Source organism: Drosophila bipectinata, chromosome 2R, assembly GCF_030179905.1.
Source record: "Drosophila bipectinata strain 14024-0381.07 chromosome 2R, DbipHiC1v2, whole genome shotgun sequence".
In the NCBI taxonomy this organism is placed as follows: Eukaryota; Metazoa; Arthropoda; class Insecta; order Diptera; family Drosophilidae; genus Drosophila; species Drosophila bipectinata.
In genome coordinates this window covers 15,019,418-15,037,814 of record NC_091737.1, presented here as the reverse complement: position 1 = coordinate 15,037,814, position 18,397 = coordinate 15,019,418, and the positions used below count along the sequence as shown (strand labels likewise).

At 45.1% G+C, this 18,397-nt stretch overlaps 9 protein-coding genes across 19 annotated transcripts in view; 5 read left to right on the top strand and 4 right to left on the bottom strand.

The window, feature by feature from the left end:
* The first annotated feature begins 13 nt into the window (after nt 1–13).
* sax (type I BMP receptor saxophone) lies at nt 14–3,474 on the top strand. Of its 2 annotated transcripts, XM_017241960.3 has the most exons (8): nt 14–130; nt 699–813; nt 925–960; nt 1,063–1,138; nt 1,199–1,860; nt 1,924–2,334; nt 2,395–2,620; nt 2,676–3,474. In XM_017241960.3, exons 1-8 carry the CDS (start codon nt 70–72, stop codon nt 2,823–2,825), a joined length of 1,737 nt encoding a protein of 578 aa, XP_017097449.2. In that variant the 5' UTR covers nt 14–69; the 3' UTR covers nt 2,826–3,474. The 2 variants fall into 2 exon arrangements, with proteins under 2 accessions (XP_017097449.2, XP_017097450.2); XM_017241961.3 differs by lacking the exon at nt 925–960.
* TTLL12 (Tubulin tyrosine ligase-like 12) lies at nt 3,471–5,657 on the bottom strand. The gene has a single exon (XM_017241958.3). The coding sequence runs from the start codon at nt 5,368–5,370 to the stop codon at nt 3,493–3,495; it is 1,878 nt and encodes a 625-aa protein (XP_017097447.2). The 5' UTR covers nt 5,371–5,657; the 3' UTR covers nt 3,471–3,492.
* A 95-nt stretch (nt 5,658–5,752) lies between these two features.
* Nucleotides 5,753–8,478, top strand: puml (pummelig). Of its 4 annotated transcripts, none has more exons than XM_017241965.3 (2): nt 5,753–5,902; nt 6,470–8,478. In XM_017241965.3, the coding sequence occupies exon 2, from the start codon at nt 6,536–6,538 to the stop codon at nt 7,712–7,714; it is 1,179 nt and encodes a 392-aa protein (XP_017097454.1). In that variant the 5' UTR covers nt 5,753–5,902; nt 6,470–6,535; the 3' UTR covers nt 7,715–8,478. The 4 variants fall into 4 exon arrangements, with proteins under 4 accessions (XP_017097454.1, XP_043066995.1, XP_017097452.1 ...); XM_043211060.2 differs by lacking the exon at nt 5,753–5,902 and adding an exon at nt 5,914–6,047; XM_017241963.3 differs by lacking the exon at nt 5,753–5,902 and adding an exon at nt 5,915–6,210.
* A 408-nt stretch (nt 8,479–8,886) lies between these two features.
* cathD (cathepsin D) lies at nt 8,887–10,301 on the bottom strand. The gene is made up of 2 exons (XM_017241981.3): nt 9,308–10,301; nt 8,887–9,244 (listed from the first exon to the last, which is right to left on the bottom strand). Exons 1-2 carry the CDS (start codon nt 10,211–10,213, stop codon nt 8,984–8,986), a joined length of 1,167 nt encoding a protein of 388 aa, XP_017097470.1. The 5' UTR covers nt 10,214–10,301; the 3' UTR covers nt 8,887–8,983.
* Nucleotides 10,302–10,364: 63 nt separating this feature from the next.
* On the top strand, nt 10,365–12,365 carry LOC108125685 (deoxyribodipyrimidine photo-lyase-like). Of its 2 annotated transcripts, none has more exons than XM_017241977.3 (3): nt 10,365–10,538; nt 10,614–11,914; nt 11,974–12,365. In XM_017241977.3, the coding sequence occupies exons 1-3, from the start codon at nt 10,493–10,495 to the stop codon at nt 12,331–12,333; spliced, it is 1,707 nt and encodes a 568-aa protein (XP_017097466.2). In that variant the 5' UTR covers nt 10,365–10,492; the 3' UTR covers nt 12,334–12,365. The 2 variants fall into 2 exon arrangements, with proteins under 2 accessions (XP_017097466.2, XP_017097468.2); XM_017241979.3 differs by having other exon boundaries at nt 10,373–10,538; nt 10,640–11,914.
* Nucleotides 12,337–13,544, bottom strand: Prosalpha1R (Proteasome alpha1 subunit-related). The gene is made up of 4 exons (XM_017241982.3): nt 13,397–13,544; nt 13,239–13,343; nt 13,002–13,178; nt 12,337–12,929 (listed from the first exon to the last, which is right to left on the bottom strand). Exons 2-4 carry the CDS (start codon nt 13,312–13,314, stop codon nt 12,448–12,450), a joined length of 735 nt encoding a protein of 244 aa, XP_017097471.1. The 5' UTR covers nt 13,315–13,343; nt 13,397–13,544; the 3' UTR covers nt 12,337–12,447.
* A 45-nt stretch (nt 13,545–13,589) lies between these two features.
* On the top strand, nt 13,590–16,104 carry Atg10 (Autophagy-related 10). Its single transcript, XM_017241983.3, has 4 exons — nt 13,590–13,761; nt 15,471–15,573; nt 15,633–15,771; nt 15,825–16,104. The coding sequence occupies exons 2-4, from the start codon at nt 15,478–15,480 to the stop codon at nt 16,088–16,090; spliced, it is 501 nt and encodes a 166-aa protein (XP_017097472.2). The 5' UTR covers nt 13,590–13,761; nt 15,471–15,477; the 3' UTR covers nt 16,091–16,104.
* On the top strand, nt 13,754–15,389 carry LOC108125687 (tRNA (adenine(37)-N6)-methyltransferase). Its single transcript, XM_017241980.3, has 4 exons — nt 13,754–13,888; nt 13,977–14,160; nt 14,226–14,709; nt 14,768–15,389. Exons 1-4 carry the CDS (start codon nt 13,827–13,829, stop codon nt 15,226–15,228), a joined length of 1,191 nt encoding a protein of 396 aa, XP_017097469.2. The 5' UTR covers nt 13,754–13,826; the 3' UTR covers nt 15,229–15,389.
* Nucleotides 16,071–18,397, bottom strand: part of Dgk (diacyl glycerol kinase 1) — a 39,819-nt gene continuing 37,492 nt past the window's right edge. For all 6 annotated transcript variants that reach the window (XM_070278354.1, XM_017241972.3, XM_070278355.1 and 3 more), the window contains one exon: nt 16,071–18,384. In XM_070278354.1, coding sequence (XP_070134455.1) covers nt 18,295–18,384 — 90 coding nt within the window. In that variant the 3' untranslated portion in view covers nt 16,071–18,294. The remainder of the gene's footprint in view (nt 18,385–18,397) is intronic.

Sequence of the window (18,397 nt, the reverse complement as noted above, 5' to 3'; positions counted from 1 at the left end):
TAAAGGTATTTTAGGGCAGAGGATGTTTAATGATACGGCCCCACTGGACCCCAGAAACGGAATGGAGCAATGGAGTCTAATTTTTTTTTAGTTTTTCTATTGTCATTTTTAATATGCAATAATGCGAGAGGTACGAATAAATCGGTATAAATCGCTTATTAAGTAGATCGATCGCAGCACACAAGAAGCAAAACGTAAAACGGGTTTTCTTAAGAGTCATAACAGAGTGATTAAAAATTGGCTGTTGTGTGTGTTTTTGACAGCCCTGATTTGTTTTCATATGCTACGGTTCTAGCCAATTGTGCTGCGTATTTAGCATAGCAAAGTGTTAAACTCTGATAGTGGACTGGCAGTGTATGAAACACTACGTAAAGACCCAAATGCACGCATTATATAAACGGATTCGAATGCTGTCGTGGGCGTTCGCAGCATAAGTGCATTTTCTTAATGATTTGCCCACGCACACAGCCGTGCTTTCGAGTTCCGTATGTATACAGAACTTGGAGCCAAGCATGTGTGCGTGAGGGTTCCCTCGCGGCAAGTGTGTGTGTGTACTTCTGGTTATACTCTAGCTGAGGGTGTTATGATTTGGTAAACAGTCTGGGAAAACTAAAAAATAAAACTCGAAATACTTAAAATCACTAATTGTTAAATTCAGTTCAAACACTATTCTTCAAATCCGCTTATTAATTTTTTAGCTGAAGTCGACCGGTTACTGGAAGAGAATCAGGATATAGACATGGAGCTATCGGGCCATTTAAATGGCAAGGAGTTTCCGGCCGGGCCACAGAACTCCTTACAAGCGCATCCCAGGTGACTATAGATTATCATTAAAGACAATGCTTTTCATTAGCCGCGGTTCAAAATTGCCTTATTGCTAACTATTTTTACTGCCCATTTACCATGCTGCTTCTCCTTATCCAGGAGACACATTAAGAGTAAGCGTCGCATGAAAAGAAGGTAACCATTCTTTTAGGCTAGCATTTTCAGTGGCTTTTCATTTTATTCCCTTATATTTATTTCATTTGTAGAACTCTATTAATCTAAGCCTTTTTTTAACAGATACAAATGCTACTCGTGCGATCCACCCTGCCCAGATCCTTTTGAACTGGCCCACACTTGCCAGAATGCCGTTCAGGTAAGCCCTATATTTGTATTTTTAGTTCTTTCCTTAAATAATGTATTAAAATTTCTTTAGTGCTGGAAATCTCGCACCCGAAATGCCGATGGCCAGGAGCAAGTGTCTCGTGGCTGCACCACTTCGCCGGACCAGGTGCCCCTGATCTGCAACCAGAATTCGCTCAACAAGCTCAATGGACAGAGCAAACGAAATACTGCCAAGAACCGCAATGTAGAATGCTGCACCGGCGACTATTGTAACAAGGGAGATTTTCCCGAACTGCCGCCTATGACCAACAACGAAGTTACGGTCATAACGGCGGATACTGGTAATCTAAGCAAGATGTTTGCTGCTATTCTGGGTCCGTTCTTGGTCATCACTCTGCTAGGTGCTGTGGCCATCTATTTCATTCGGCGCAGTCACCGGAAGCGTCTCGCCGCATCGCGAACTAAACAGGATCCCGAGTCATACCTTGTTAACGATGAACTCCTACGTGCCACTAGCGCTGGCGACAGTACGCTTCGCGAATACCTGCAGCATTCGGTTACTTCTGGATCTGGAAGTGGGCTGCCTCTTCTCGTGCAGCGCACCCTGGCCAAGCAGGTCACCCTGATAGAATGCATTGGTCGTGGCAAGTATGGCGAGGTGTGGAGGGGTCACTGGCATGGAGAGAGCATTGCCGTCAAGATATTCTTCAGTCGGGATGAGGAATCCTGGAAGCGAGAGACAGAGATCTACAGGTAAGTCATTTTATTGGTAAATAAATAAAGTAAAATACAATTTAATTGTTTTTCAAATTGCAGCACCGTTTTGCTCCGCCACGAAAACATTCTTGGCTTTATCGGCTCCGATATGACCTCACGTAACTCATGCACTCAGCTTTGGTTGATGACTCACTACTACCCGCTGGGCTCGCTGTTCGATCACCTGAATCGTAATGCACTGAGCCACAATGACATGATCTGGATTTGCTTGTCGATAGCCAACGGACTGGTACATTTGCATACGGAGATTTTCGGGAAACAAGGAAAGCCAGCAATGGCCCATCGTGATCTAAAGTCAAAGAACATACTGGTCACCGCCAACGGGTCCTGCGTTATAGCCGATTTTGGATTAGCGGTTACCCACTCACATGTGACAGGACAGCTAGATTTGGGAAACAATCCAAAAGTAGGCACCAAGCGGTACATGGCTCCAGAGGTTTTAGATGAGAGGTGAGCTTTCGATTGTTTTTAATTAGAAAAGGATAGATTTTAAATTAAACTTATTTTCAGCATTAATTTGGAATGTTTTGAGGCCTTGCGACGCACGGATATTTATGCTTTTGGATTAGTTCTTTGGGAGGTTTGTCGCCGGACAATATCGTGCGGCATTGCCGAGGAGTATAAGGTGCCTTTCTACGACGTTGTGCCTATGGATCCCAGCTTCGAAGACATGCGCAAGGTGGTGTGCATAGACAACTACAGACCCTCCATTCCCAACCGTTGGACTTCAGATTCGGTAAGTAAATGACCAACTATCGGTTTCAATCAATAATTTTGGTTCTTCTGATTAGCTACTGGCTGGGATGGCTAAACTAATGAAAGAGTGCTGGCACCAGAACCCCAACGTACGCTTGCCAGCGCTGCGCATCAAAAAGACCATACATAAGCTGGCTTCCGCGGACGAAAAAATACGACTGGACTTTGATGAAGTCTGCGTTTAGTGGTTGTAGTCTTACCTTAGAGATAAGCGATTACTTAGATTTAATAGCTAGGCTAGCTAGTATAAGAAGCATTCATTGACGTTTCCCACTTGCATTTTCACACACTATTAGTTCGTACGCGTATTATTCAGAGTTAAGCCAGGATCCCACGTGTTAGATAACGATCTAACCAAGTACAGAATCTTGACAGCTGATATCTAAAGCCGTAGATAGTTACTTTGTTTGAATTAATTCGTTTTTAGTTTCGTTTTGTTTCCACTGTGAATTTAGCTAAACTTTCAAAGGGTGCCTTTAAAATTGCCTTACGTGTGAATTAATTTGACTTTTGGGATATCGTTTTTGTGTTTAGAAGACTTTTTCATTTCATCTCCATTGTTTATCTTTCATCAAGTGCCATTTGCAGTTGAGAATTGCAAAAAGCGTTAACTATAAGCTCACTTTTTGAACTCTACACTGAATTCTTGAACTTGTCAAAGCTATGATAGAACCGTAAGCATAAGCCACACTACCAACTGACTTTCTGTCCTAGTTAGTTAAGCCTTATAGTTTAGTTCCACTCGCATAGAAGCATACACTTACTTGTATATTGTACAAAATGCAAGCTAATTAGCTAAGTTTAGTATAAATAAAATACGCGATTACGCATTAAGTTGGTAAAACCATTTTATTAATCTGATGTCAACAGGCGGAAGATTTCGTCGTTTTCTTCGTCCAAGAAAAGGAGTCGGAAAATGTCATTAAAGAAGTCGGGATAGTAATCGCAAGCTCTCTTGCAATCGGGCGTCCAGTTAATCTCCAGGAGCTGTGGCTGCATCTTTTTATTTTCCTCGTCCGTCCATCGCAGCATTATGTCCGCAGCATATAAGGCCCGGGATTGGGCGCAGGGAGCCAGACCGCAGGGCGGATCCGCATGGCTGGCACACTGAAGTACTTCGCAGAGCATTGAACATATACGTTGCTCCAGATCCGCCCAATCGTTGTCTGGATATTGTTCCTGCCACAGTCCTAGAAAGTCCTCGCACTTGACATGGTGCAGCTGCGCCTCTTCTTGGTAGTTCATAACCGTGTAGTGCTTCTCGTAATCGTCAAACTGGTCTAATGAGAATGGATGATTGGCGAATCGAAGGAAGAACTTGCGGTGCACGTAAGCCATCAAGGGTTTAACGCTCTTGAGAAGGATTACGTAGCGAATGTCGAACTTCACGGGTCCTTCCAACTCTTCTCGTTTGAAGAGAACCGGTCGTTCAATGTATTTCTGTGCGATCTTTGGGCCCGTGGCCGGCAGTCTAACAATCTGCTTAATGTTGTCTGTGATGTGGGTGTCCAGTCCGCGTGCCAGATTCCAGGGTTTGATGATCCAATGGTTGTCCAGACCCTTTGCTTCCCGTGCTTGGTAATAAGAGGCAAACTCCCTCAACTCTGTAGATAAATTATAGGTGGTGGGTAGCCAGTCGGGATAGGTGTCTAGGGTATGGCTATTATGGTGCTCCTTGGCTGCCCTACGACCCACTATGCTGAGCAGATCCTTGATAGTGATCACGTACTCGAAGGGGAACTGATTAATGAATTTTCTGGGAAACTGTTCGCCAAACTCCTCAAAGGTTTTGAAGTGATGAGTAAGCCACAAGACGTCGGCCTCATCTTCGTTGTTGACTAGAATAAACTCAGGGGAGGTAAGATGCTGGCGAACTACTTCGTATTCGGCAAAGACCTTTAGAGGATCACAGCGGGATCCACCAGGGACAGAATCGGTATTTTCTTTGGGATAGGTCTCTGGGATATGACCGCTGGTGAAGTAATCAGCGCGAGGTTCCACCTGCAAAAAGCTCTCGTCGGTGAGATCAGCATCACGCCAAGGTAATAAAAGGGCGGCTCGCTGGGGTGCATCTTTGGAAACGTATTCCACCACATCGCGGGTAACCTGTTCTCCAGCCTCACAGTTCCGGATGGGAAACAGCACGCTGTAGGTGGTCTGGCTGTTCAAATGGAGCAATGGCACCAGTCGGAAGTTGGGATCGTCCGAGTGATTTACCGCTGAGCCGACTTCGTCCATTACATACCAGATTGGCTGCCGTTCTTCATCGGATAGTCCCTCAGTGCCGATGGAATAGGCATGGCAGTACTTCCACAAACGCCGCAAAATTTTGTCAATGCGATCCGGCAGTTCCAAGTCGACGCCGGTAATGGCAGACATCCGATCCCCCAGCTGCGGGTACTGCTCCAACTGCTGCCGGGCACTTTTCAGCCGGAAAGTCCAGGCATGGTCAATCAAATAAATAGCTTGGGGATCGGTGACTTTAATCCCTTTTTCACTTGCCACTGCCAAAGCAAAAATAGGGTTAGGGCTGTCGTCGTCCAGGGCCGGATTCTGTTCCTCGTCCTCGTCATAATCGATCAGCATTAGCTGCAGGGCCTCGCCGGCATCAAAGGTGTCCGTTGATAGCTTTCGGTAAAGAGCTGGCCAGAAGTGCACTGGAATTGCTGAGGACTCCAGCTGCGGTTTGTGCAATGCAACAAATTCGTTGTACTTATTTATGCCGTCCATGCCGCTTGGGGTGAAGAATAAAAAGAAATTTTACGTTGGAGCAGGTCCCTTTTAAAGTGACCGTATTTCTAAAGAGGTCCAGGGAGGCATAGCTCTGCTTCTTCTTTTGGGCCTCCAGCTGCGAGTCATTCTATTTATAGGTTGCCATCTGTATTTCACTGGACATTATTCCGTAATTGGCAGTTTTTAAAATTGGCAAATATTAATGATGTCCTTTTAACCCGTTTCAGAGTATACCGGGGAGTACCCCTATGAAGAAACTCGAAACCCCTTCCAAGCAATACCGTAAACAACAGCTGTTTTGAGATCAGCTGTTTGTGTGGCCGTGCTCCCCCATTTTTTGTGGCATTTTGTTTGTTATTGTGTGGGCTATTGTATTTCCGAGTGCCTTTCCACCAGTATTAGCAACAACAAAAACTATTTCACCATTAGAATAGATAACATGTAATTGCGATTGTGACCAACCAACCAGACCAGACCATTCCGTGGAGCACAGGAAAAGTTCAAAGTCATCACAGCTCGGCAGAAGCGGGTACAACTTAGTTTTTACTTTCGTGTCATATTTGTAAAGATCCCGGTGCTGGAAGCGGGTGGAAATAAGTAGCGCGCAAATGGTGGCGGATTTTTAGTCTATCCCCACCTCGCACACATCATCGACCTGCTGTTTAAATTCTAAAGTGAGAGCAGATCCGAAATAAAACCGAAATTAAGAGCAAAATGAGCGACTCGCTGACGTTGGCGAGCGATGCTGGGAAAGATTTTGCTCCCGCCAGCACGCCCACATCCGCCCTGCCGCTGCCCACAGTTGCGCAGGGGTTGAACCAGACAATGGATCTTCAGGTAAGGAGCAGTGCCTATGGGGGGCAGTGGCAGGGTGGCATTGAAGCGGCCGTATCGCAGTCAGCCTTGCTGAGTGGTGAAATTCCCAAATAAAAAATATCCGAATCATTTTGTTAAGTCCCACTGCCCTTCCCAATTTCGAACAACTGCGTAGTTGCCTGTTAAGTAATAGTCGCCTTGGTGGGGCATGGATCACCAGCCAGGTGCTAGAGGTGTCTTCAGCCGAATTCAATGTAACTTTTCTTTCTTCTCCTTGCAGGATCCCAAAAACAACGGCTTCTGGCTCTGGAAATGGTTGTGTAATTGGACATCCAGCTCACCGACCATGCTGCGCGCCGTGGAGAAGAAGATATTGTCGTACGTGAAGCTGCCCTACCGCGGCTTCTTCGTGGACATTGGTCCGGCGGTGGGCGAGGCAGACAAGATATGGACGATCAGTATGAACACGGAGTCGAAGGAGGTACCCCTGGTATTGCTTCATGGCCTAGGAGCGGGGATTGCCCTGTGGGTGATGAACCTGGATGCATTCGCCAAGGGAAGGCCCGTCTATGCAATGGATATCTTAGGCTTCGGCAGAAGTTCTAGACCATCTTTCGCCAAGGACGCACTCATATGCGAGAAACAGTTCGTTAAGTCCGTGGAGGAGTGGCGCCGCGAGATGAATATCCAGGACATGATCCTCTTGGGCCATTCCATGGGCGGTTTCATCGCCTCTAGCTACGCCCTATCATATCCAGAGCGGGTGCGACACCTAATTTTGGCCGATCCGTGGGGCTTTCCCGAGAAGCCCTCCGACTCGACGAACACCAAGCAGATACCGCTCTGGGTGCGGGCAATAGCTAGAGTACTGACGCCGCTCAATCCACTGTGGGCGCTACGCGCCGCTGGACCGTTTGGCCAGTGGGTGGTTCAGAAGACGCGTCCGGATATTATGCGCAAGTTCCAGAGTACCATCGAAGAGGATATTAATCTCTTGCCGCAGTACATCCACCAGTGTAACGCTCAGCACCCAAGCGGTGAGTCTGCCTTCCATACAATGATGCAATCCTTTGGGTGGGCCAAGAACCCAATGATCCACCGTATTAAGGATGTGCGCAACGATATCCCCATTACGTTTATCTACGGATCCCGCTCCTGGATTGACTCTTCATCCGGTGAGAAAATCAAGTCGCAGCGTGGTAGCCACATGGTTGACATTAAGATCGTGACCGGAGCGGGCCATCATGTCTACGCCGACAAGCCAGACGTCTTCAATCGCTATGTGAACGAAACCTGTGATATTTACAAGGTGGGCGCCGCCGGAAAGCTGATCACGCCCGTGCAGCTTATACGTGAGTCTACCGAGTCGGATGAGGAGCGGGAGCCCAACCTTCGCACAGCAAAGACTGTAGAGGTTCAGCCGGATATGGAGAAACAGCCCGCGGAGCAGCCCACACAGCCCGCCACCGCCGATACGTCCACAGTGCCTGTCGATGATCTTACGGCCAATATCAAGCCGAAATGAGGGGCAGCAGCGAGGATCCCAGAGCACCAATACCAGCTCTTTTACAGCCTGTATCAATTAGATAAGTCTACCTAGTATTAAATTGTCATTTTATCTACTCAGTCGTTACTTTTGCTCTCTGTTTTATAGTCGAACTTCGTTAACTCAAAGTAATAGCTAATTGTGTTACAGACATTTTATGTAATGCTCCTTCTGCAACTTAATTTATTTAAATTAGTTTAAATATATTTATCAAGAAATCGATTCTAGTTAATGAAATACACTTCCATTAATTCCCTTTTCTATACAAAAATAATGAAATCTTATCTAGCAAAGCAGTTCTATGGAACAAGTTATAGAAGTTCGTCTGTACGGGCTACTTAGCACAATGATTTGAGTTTACGTGTGCTGATTCAGTCAGAGTGCAAAGGTCGACATCGTTCGCACTGCCAACGCGCATGGAGATCCATTGATAAATGGCCAGCCACTAATGGGGCGATTACGGGCTCCGCCAAAAAGCACACTACATGCTTGGGGGCGGGCGCGTACGTCAGAGTTGGCATCGATCCGGAAGAGCCCACACGCGTCAGTTGTTTTCAATTCTTTCTGCCCAGGTCTAAGGCTATCGAGAGGTTGCCTTTGGCTTGATAGGCATTTCAAAACAATTGAATTATGTAGGTTAAGCCAGGAGCGGATTTAATGTTAAAAGCTCTAAGCAATTAATGTACCTAAACACTATTTTGTATTAAAAACTAACATAATAAAATGCAACAACTCGAAACTTACTTTTAGTTAGTCTCCTCTTTTGGAAAAGAGGTGTAATTCAAGAATAAACTTTGGAGATCCTACAAATTTGTGTTAATTGAATGAAAACGGCAGCTGTGGTTCATTCCCCAACCATTTGTTATCAACCGGCTGCCTGGCTGTTTGAACTTATCATTATATACAACATACAGTATACAAATTAATTGAGTACAAAAAGCTCACCGGACAAACATGCATATTCTTTATAAACGAGCCTCGGCAGTGATCGTGACACATACTATTTATTTGTATACAAAGAATGAGCTTTACATATAAGTCTCGGACTCGGACCTTATCAAATCGCAACGAAAGCAAAAAATCCAGCTGATAAGCAAAAAGTTTACACCAGTCCCGACATAAACAACTCGAAGTTAAACAAAGAAAACCTCTAGGTGATACATAAACATATATATTTCGTGGACTAATAGGAGAAAGTATCAGAGAATTTTACAATTTAAACTTTAAGTAATAATATTCTTTGTTGGATTATTTGGCATCAGCGAAACCCACTCGGTCGTTGCCCATGTCAAACTCAGTATAGTATTTTCCGATGAAGACATCGCCCAAGATCCAGAGGGGTCCATTCGGTGGCGGAATGTCCATGCCCATGAAACCAGACAGGCAGATGGTCTTGCCCATCTGAGCCACGCGAAGGATGTAGTCCTTGCCCTCAAGTTCAAAGGTCTTTCCGCCCAAAACAAACTTGATAACCGGCAGGTTAGGAATAAGGTCGCAGGATACCACGTACTGCAAGAGAAAACATCAATATATTACCACTGTCCTAATTCCATCTTCAATTATGTTTCTTACCTGTCCACCAATGATGGGCGTGCCGCCGATCTTTTGGTTAATGGAAGTTGCCTCTGCCATGGGAGCAGCAATGAGTGAAGTGCCGGTATCGGCGATCACCTGGCAGCCACCCTTGCAGAGCTCCAACTCTCCTATGGAAGCTGCGTCCATCTTAATCTGCCAGTAGGCTTTACGGGTAACGGGCAAGTAGGTGAAGTCGCCACTGTAGTGCTTAGGATCGGAGCCACCGAAGATAATCTCACCGCCCTCTGGACCAGCGGGATCGCGATTAAGGTAGAATGAGAAGATTGGTGCAGAGATCAGACCCTGCTCGTACATTGCGTAGAACGGAGGCTTCACCTTGTCTACCGAAATTGAGCTATAACCCAGGCCCAAGATGCCATCAAACTTGGCAGCCACGAAAACGAGACCAGGCTCACTCAGAGCCTCAGCAAAAGTCTGATCCTTGATGTTGAGTCCTCCAATGGAAACCGTGTCTGTTGACAAATATCCTGAGAGGCTACCTGATCCGTATTGAATAGCGAATTCAGTGCCGTTCTTCACATAAGACTTGGATTTTGAGGCGTCGTACTTGTTGTGCATTAGACAGGCAATATTGGTCAGGTGGCACTTCTTCGAGGGGACCCACAAGTTGGAGGAGCCGGTATCGAAGACAACGCGGAAGTTCTGCGGCGGCGATCCAATGGAGATGGGTCCGTAATACTGGGCGTCCATGTAGTTGGACAGCGGCTCGGGGACATCTCCTCCTCCATACCTGATGCGTAATTGCTGTAGTTCGGTTCCCACATCGGCAAAGTGGCGCCGGGCGGTCGTAAACTTTTGAAGCGGCACCCGCAGCAGGCGAGGATTGCTTTCGGCCACAGCTAGGGCCAGACAGGCTAACAACAGCAGAGAAACCTTCTGCATTCTGTGGCCCTTTTTTTTCTTTTGTTAAATGGCGTAAGTCTCTGTTGGAAATGCAGTGATCGATGAGTTGCAGTTTAATTAAATTGGCTGGGTCAGGGTTGTCAAGTGACTCCTCACGTGAAAAATCCTAAAAAATCCATATTCTGGTCTCATCATTGTGTTGCTTTCTGTGGTTGTCCGTCTTGAATTGAATTTAAAAATTTACATTTTAAGCACAATATAATCAATATATTCAATATATATTAACGTAAAGAGAAAAAACTACAGTTGGGCGCATGAATGGCTAGTTTGAAACAACTAAAAGGGTTGCCATTCCTTCTCTCAGGTGTGTATATTTACTTATATGGCTTGGTGGCGCGAACCTTTCAAGACCTTTCGTTTAAACGCGATTCCGAAACAGATTTTTATTTTGTTCCCTATGTGCAGCTACTTAAACAATCCATCATGAAACGCACAAAGACTTCAAAAGCAGGACCGCCCAAGAAGGCCGCTAAAAAGGAGACTCCCAAATCAGAAGAGAGTGATCAGGAATCGAGTGGAAGTAGCCAGTTGGAGGCTTCAACTTCAAAAACCCTACTCTTGAAGCCGGAATACAAGAACTTGGAGCAGTTTCTCACCCACTGCGAACATCAGCGAACCTCCACAGCGGCAAGCATTAAGGAATTTAATTTTTTGAAGAAGAGGGTGCGGGTTCTCTCAAAGAACGGTGATGTAGGGGATTCCTGTGAAGGAGGTGTCGTTTACTGGATGTCCCGCGATGGCCGTGTCCAGGACAATTGGGCCTTGCTGTTTGCCCAGCGCCTGGCTCTTAAATTGGAGCTGCCTCTGGCTGTGGTGTTTTGTTTGGTACCGAAGTTTCTGAACGCCACCATTCGACACTACAAATTCATGATGGGCGGTCTGCAGGAGGTAGAGCAGCAGTGTCGCGAGCTGGATATACCCTTTCACCTATTACTGGGCCCTGCTGTGGATCGCCTACCTGATTTCGTAAAATCTCGGAAAGTGGGCGCCGTGATATGCGATTTTGCGCCTCTTAGAGTGCCCCGAAAATGGGTCGAAGATGTGGGAAAGGCTCTACCGAAAACAGTTCCATTGGTTCAGGTGGACGCACATAACGTAGTGCCCGTTTGGGTGGCCTCTGACAAGCAGGAGTATGCTGCTCGCACCATTCGGAACAAAATAAACTCCAAGTTGAGTGAGTACCTGACCGAATTTCCACCCGTAATTAAGCATCCGCATGGGACTGGCTGCCGAAAAGTTGATCCTGTGGATTGGACAGCTGCCTATGAAATGTTAGAATGCGACAAGACTGTCGACGAAGTGGATTGGGCAAAGCCGGGCTATAAGGCTGCTTGCAAGCAACTGTACGAGTTCTGCAGCCGCCGCCTTCGAATTTTCAATGACAAACGCAACGATCCCATTGCTGATGCAATCTCTGGACTTTCACCATGGCTACATTTTGGCCAGATATCGGCCCAGCGATGTGCCCTAGAAGTACAGCGTTTCCGGGGCCAGCACAAAGCATCGGCAGAAGCCTTCTGTGAGGAGGCCATCGTGCGGAGGGAGCTCGCAGATAACTTCTGTTATTACAACGAACACTATGATAGTTTGAAAGGGCTGAGTTCATGGGCGTATGAGACCTTGAATGCCCATCGGAAGGATAAAAGGGATCCATGCTACTCCCTTGATGAAATGGAAAAGGTAAGACCATGACTTATCCAATCCATTACCGTTTAACTTAACATCAATTATTTTTATAGGCCCTCACATACGACGACCTGTGGAATTCGGCTCAACTACAACTAGTACGTGAGGGCAAAATGCACGGATTCCTGCGCATGTACTGGGCTAAAAAGATCCTCGAGTGGAGCGAGACTCCTGAGCAGGCCCTGGAGTACGCCATTCTACTTAATGATAAGTACAGTCTGGACGGACGAGACCCCAATGGTTATGTGGGGTGCATGTGGTCCATCGGGGGAATCCATGACATGGGATGGAAGGAACGATCCATCTTTGGAAAGATACGCTACATGAACTATCAAGGCTGTCGACGTAAATTCGATGTAAACGCCTTCGTTATACGCTACGGCGGCAAAGTGCATAAGAAAAAGAAGGAATAAATATTTATGTTTTGCCTTAGTTTTGAATGCAAGCCAAGCGCATTTTTGTATTTAACCGTAGATCCATGTAGAGGCTTTAAAAAATATGACAAAATTACAGCTAACGCGCAGAACTTAGTCCTTCTCGGCGATCTTGGTAAGGTGTTCTTCGACTTCCCTCTCGTCCAGGATACGGAAGGTGGGGTCGGTCTTGCTGACCACACCGATCTCGATACCGTTGGGCTTAAAGTCAATGGCTAGCACACTAGACAGACATGTGATGGCCAGCTGGATGGTCTTCTCTTCGGAGAGGTTATTCTTATACTTCTTTTCTAGGTAACTGTTGGCCTCAATCGATTTGGCGCCCACCGAGCAGGCCTTGAAGCCACTGTAGTATCCAGCCGGGTCCGTCTTGTAAACGCTTGCCCCAATCTCGTCGTCGTAGGCAATGAGCACCATACTGCAACCAAGAGGTCGCATCTCGGCGTTCTGCGTGTAAACCTGGTTGATGTCTGCGATGCGCCGGCAAAGGACGTCCACGGGCATGTCGTATCCGAACTTGTAGCGGAAGTTTGCGGCCTCGTATCTAGCCTTTTGAACCTGAGAACGGGCGTCAGCTAAAAACGTTGGAAAGACACGAGAAATGTTGTAAATCTCACGGTTTCGGGAGAAACATTAATGGTATTTACCAATGCGACCCGTCATGGCGCAACCGATATCCTTAGTTATACGGAAGAGGTGGGTCACTGTGTCAGGCACAATGTTCTTTTCGGTCACCTTCTTCTGGGTGGCTACCACAGCACAGTCGCCGCTCTTCAAAGCCACGGTGGTGATATTTTCCTGGTTGATTGCTTTAAAAGCATACTCTAAAAAACAAAAAGAATTATCGTAATGTTAAGCATATGTAGAAAGCTGTTGGTACTCACCGACTTGGTAGAGGCGTCCCTCTGGCGAGAAGATGGTAATGTGTCTGTCAAAGCCGGCTGAACTTCCGCGAGACATGTTGCGTTTTCTTTGATATACTTGGTAACCTAAAACAAGCTCGGTTTAGCAATTTCCTTTCTCCCTACAAAATATAACCCACCTTTTCAACAATGAGAATTTACAATTTGTATATAGCTTGGACTAAATGTCGCTTCGAATCGAACCTACTTGGTAAATTTATAAAGTCATTCTCTGCTGAGCAAAAGTCCTAAAAAAGGCAAAAGCGCGCAGTATTTTTGACTATTGTGCAACACTACAAAACTAGTATTTATATACTGGCAGCTTACCAGCACTGATAAAATCTGAAGAACAGTTCACAATATTGAACGATAGTGTTTTGTGGATTTCACGGGAAAACATAAATAAGAAGACAAACCTGACGGCAGCTTGAAGTATCAGCAAGAAAAGTCCTGGAAAGCAGCGACAAGAAGAGGATCAAACTCTTAAAAGAAGCTACCACAGAGGGTAAATATTTATCGACAGCCGTGTTGTTGGGAGCTCCTGCAAATTGCAGGACGCCGGTCTCGAAAATGCACGAGGACGACCTAAAGAATCAGTTGACGATCGCGCGGAATGAGATCAACAATCTAAGGTGCGTTTTGAAACAGTTTTTTTTGAGTCCTGGGCTAGTGTTAAAGTTCAAGTTCAATTTGCACCGGTTGACCATGATCCTGATGCAGGCAGCAAGTGCGCAACCTTCAGCATGTGCAGCGCAAGGACATCGAGACGATAACCAGCTTGCTCCGGGACTTTCGCTGTGAGGGCTGTTCGGGCAACAAAAGCGCCAAGGACAAGGTCGCTGTTGGCAAGGAAGAGGCTCGGGAGCGGACTTCACATGAACTGGGACCGGAGAGTCAGGGTCAGGTGCGTTTGCCACAACACACACCACTTTAACATAGAACACCCTCTCAAAAAATCCTCTACTGCAGTGCAATCACACAAATGGAGGAGAAGGAGGAGGAAGTTCCACAGATGAGTCCGCTCTCTTTCGCCCCATCGGAGTCATACGAACGGCCTTCCCGGAGAAGCGTGCCGTTCCCAGGCAATCGATTGTGGGCAGTCGCCTGCGTGGCATAATCCAGCTAAATGACAGTGTTTTTACCAATCCGGAGCATTCCCTGGAAGGATTGGGCGACTTCTCGCATTTGTGGCTCATCTACCACTTTCACCGCAACAATGCCCACCCCAAAGCTAAAGTGGCACCACCTCGTCTCGGTGGCGAGCGGGTAGGGGTCTTTTCCACCAGATCGCCCCATCGCCCATGTCCCATAGGCCTTTCCCTAGTGGAGATTGAGAAGATAGAAAATGCTACCATAAGTTTCTTTGGCACTGACATGGTGGACGGAACCCCAGTTTTGGATATCAAGCCCTACATTCCATACTACGATGCGCCAGCCTTGAGCGTAGACTCAGGTATGCTTGGAGATCCACGAATTTCAAAATCCAAAATAAAATGGTTTCCTTTGTACAGGTCGCACCTCAGTGGGCCCTCACGAGAACAGTATGGACTTTTACGATTCGAGGCAAGAACCTGACGGTGAAGAATCCGACTTGGAGTTGTACGGCGCCGCTGGCTACACAGGCAGTGGGTGTATCGGAGCGGATGCAATGGTGCCACCGCCTAGCGCTGTCCGCGTTCCAAACTGGGTGGTGGCCAGTCATAGGTTGAGCGTGTCCTTTAACGAGCACGCTGAAGCTCAGCTGAAGGAGCTGCAGGTGGAGAAGCAGTGCATTGTGGATATCCTAGAGGCGGATCCACGGTCCGTCTACTTGCGCACCAAATATGGATCCCAAATATTTACCTTCCAGCTGCGGGAGGTGACAGTAACGTGCAAATTTGACGACAAGGCCTCCACGGTAACAGTGGTCCAGATCCGGCGCAACGAAAACGTTCAAGTGGCCGCTTTGGATGGGGATCAGCGCAGCGCCTAATGTGGCATTATTTATTGCAATTAAAATTTGTTCTCTGGAGATTTATGCTTAGCTTAAGTATTTCGTGTTGAAGAGCTTTAAACTTTGGCGTTTCAATTTTGCTCTAGGACACAGACATTTCAAAAATATATGTTTGAGGCTTGTTACCAACGCAAAAATAAGTTGTTTTTATTAAGATACTTTTATAAAATGTAGAAAAATTATACTCTTTAAAAGCGCTAACAAAAACCTTGTTATTTCAGTTAAAATATGGGTGACTTGAGCTGGAATGAGTTTCTAAGTCAAGCTAAGCAGTTATATGACATTTCGCAGGAGTTGGGAGATGCTTGGATACTTCAGGAAAAGGTAAGTCAATTATTGGGAAGCTTGATAGATTATGCCAATAAATTATCACTTTTCTTCAGGACTCCAACCCTCCCAACACATTTCTTACGATAAGTCAGAAAATTAAGAGCCAAAAGGACCTTATTAATGTGGAGTATCATGTGGTCTACAGTGTTTCCTATCAAGTTCCCATGCTTTTCCTGCAAGCTCACCGATCAGGTATGACTCCTTAGCATTGGTATTAGTATATTCTTAAAGAATCTTTCTTTTAGATGGCAGCCTGTTAGACTTGGATGCCGTATGGCGACTGTTTATGTCGGAAACAAATTCAGAAGACCTCTATCAAATACTCACCCAAATGGATCACCCCGTTCTGTTCAGACCTTTCATGGCTCTCCATCCGTGCCGAACAGCCGAGGTTCTGAAACAGTTTGGAGAACCCAGTAAAAACCAAGTGCTCACCTTTATAAGTCTATATGGTCCCAAGGTTCAATTGCATCTACAGAATGCCTATGGCCTGACCACAAAATACACGTAATTGGATTTTATTGGTGGTTGTTTCAAACACTGGTTATAGGAGTATACATGTGTGGATAATAATTTACATTTAACTTGTTACCTTATAGTGGTTTGACCTCGACATTGAATATTCTACAATATATTTGAGGGCTTTCCGGCCGCATCTCGTTTCGTACTTGGCACAAGTGAAGACCCAAATTGTACATAAAATACGGGAACATTTTTAGAGGGCTTTACTTTACTTATAGTAATCCTACTGTTCAATATTGGAATCCATAGTTCCGTGTTAAATCTAAAGGATTAACAAAATGCATAAATAAAGCTACTAAAAATGGAACTTTTACACAAAGGATAATCCCATTAACGGAATATGTATATTCATCTACTTATGCATTAAATATATTATGACTAAAAGTATATAGTTTGCAAGTTCCACTCGCTCTCTTCGTTAATGTTAGTGGTAATATCGACTAGTAGTTACTTTTCGATTATTTTAAAGTTTTAATATACGAGTACTATAGACAGGTATACGCTTATCCTTACTTGTACTGTACACAAGCCTGGCCATAGCTGGGCCACTTTGCTTTGCATTTTACTAAGTTTACGTGTTTCATTTATAATTAATGTTAACTGGCTACTGTGTGGCATTCGCGGTCCCTCGTCACCAACCTAGATCCTCCGCCTGGGGGTATCCTAGAGCTGTGGGCGCAAGGAATCGCATTGAAAATGTTTATTTGCAAAATTAAATCGATTTTTATGTATATTAGCTTGGATTTGCAGTTAAGACTCCAAGTGGATGCACTTTGCTACCTATCAAGTAGGATAATCTTCGAAGTTCTACAAAATTTGGATACCTTTTGTTTGCCAATGAATTCTAAATCGAAGCTGGAGGCTAGCGATTATTCTCTGAACTAATTCTTAATAATGAGACTAATGAATATATATTTTTTCTGACATTTACTCTTTGCTTCGTATATGTTCTATGACTTTGAATATTATTAGATAAATTATATATAAGTTTTCTAATAATCTCCATTATTTATTACCATCAAACATCCAGGAAATCTTAAGTTTAATGTATGTGATGTATTCTCTTTTTAACATTCATATAGTGTGTGCCATTTGAACTTTTTCCTGCTGTTTATCCTTTCAATTTACAAGTGATTAAAAATATTGAAAAATAATAGAATTCTTCGAGGTTTCTATGGAATGTTCATATTCATGCTAAAAATGTTATTTGGTGGGTAACTTTGGCCCTTTTCGTATTTATTTCAAAATGAATTCTGTTTTATCTAAGAGTATTTTAATATTAAGATCTAATTGGCAATACATATATGATTATACGAAATATACACTTTCATTGTATTATTCAACGTCCGATTCATGTCATCTCAATATATGTACTCATATATAAAATTTTATTTAAAGCTGCACCATTTAGTTGACATTTGCATATCAAGTTACATTTTTTTATTCGCTATATACATTGTACAGTAAAAACTAAAAAATTAAAGTAAACTTGGTAATCCTGTGGCGGGTGCTGCTCATCCGGAAAGCCATCTCTGAGATTCAGTTCCTCGAGTCGGAGGTCAGTGATATGTTTCATTTAGGCCCAGTACCTTCGATACCTTCCTCGATTCCAGCAACCCCCACCACAACCGATGACGGAATAAATTACTTAAGCCTAATGCTTAAAATTCGCACTACAATGCTGTTAGTTTTGTTTTTTTCTGGTTTGTTTGGTTGGTCTCATTTCAGTTGCGTTATTGGACAAGTTTTTTCAGCTATTTAATCGCTTCTTAAAGTGTTCTTAAAATATTCTGCGGTTCGAGTAAATTTTATACGCTATATGTTGTATGTACACCTAAAGCCTTTGCACGGTTAACAATTATAACACTGACTAACTGCCGGGGATTCCCCTCGGGACTATATACAGTTTAGCACTCAGATCCTCTTGGAATGGGCTTGAATCGGTTGGTTGTATATTTGGCTAATCTATCGCTAATTATAAAGCTCTGTAACTCACTCGACATATACACATCAGAGGGGGAACTTAGACTAGGGGGTGTGTGAAGCGCGGGTGGACTAGGGCTAAAGCTATCGGTGCTAGGCTATGTTATGGACGGTGGTGCTCCTAGTGACGATCCGAAAGTCATCATCCAGCTCATCGGCGGACTCCGTGGGCGGACGGCCCATGAAGTCGCTCGATGCGCTGCGCCGGAATCAGCTGCACAGCAGGTTGAAGAATCCTCGACCCTTCTCCGAGCGCGGTGCCATTAGCATGGGCACCTGGTTCTTGTGGGTCACCTTGATCTGTGGGACTTTA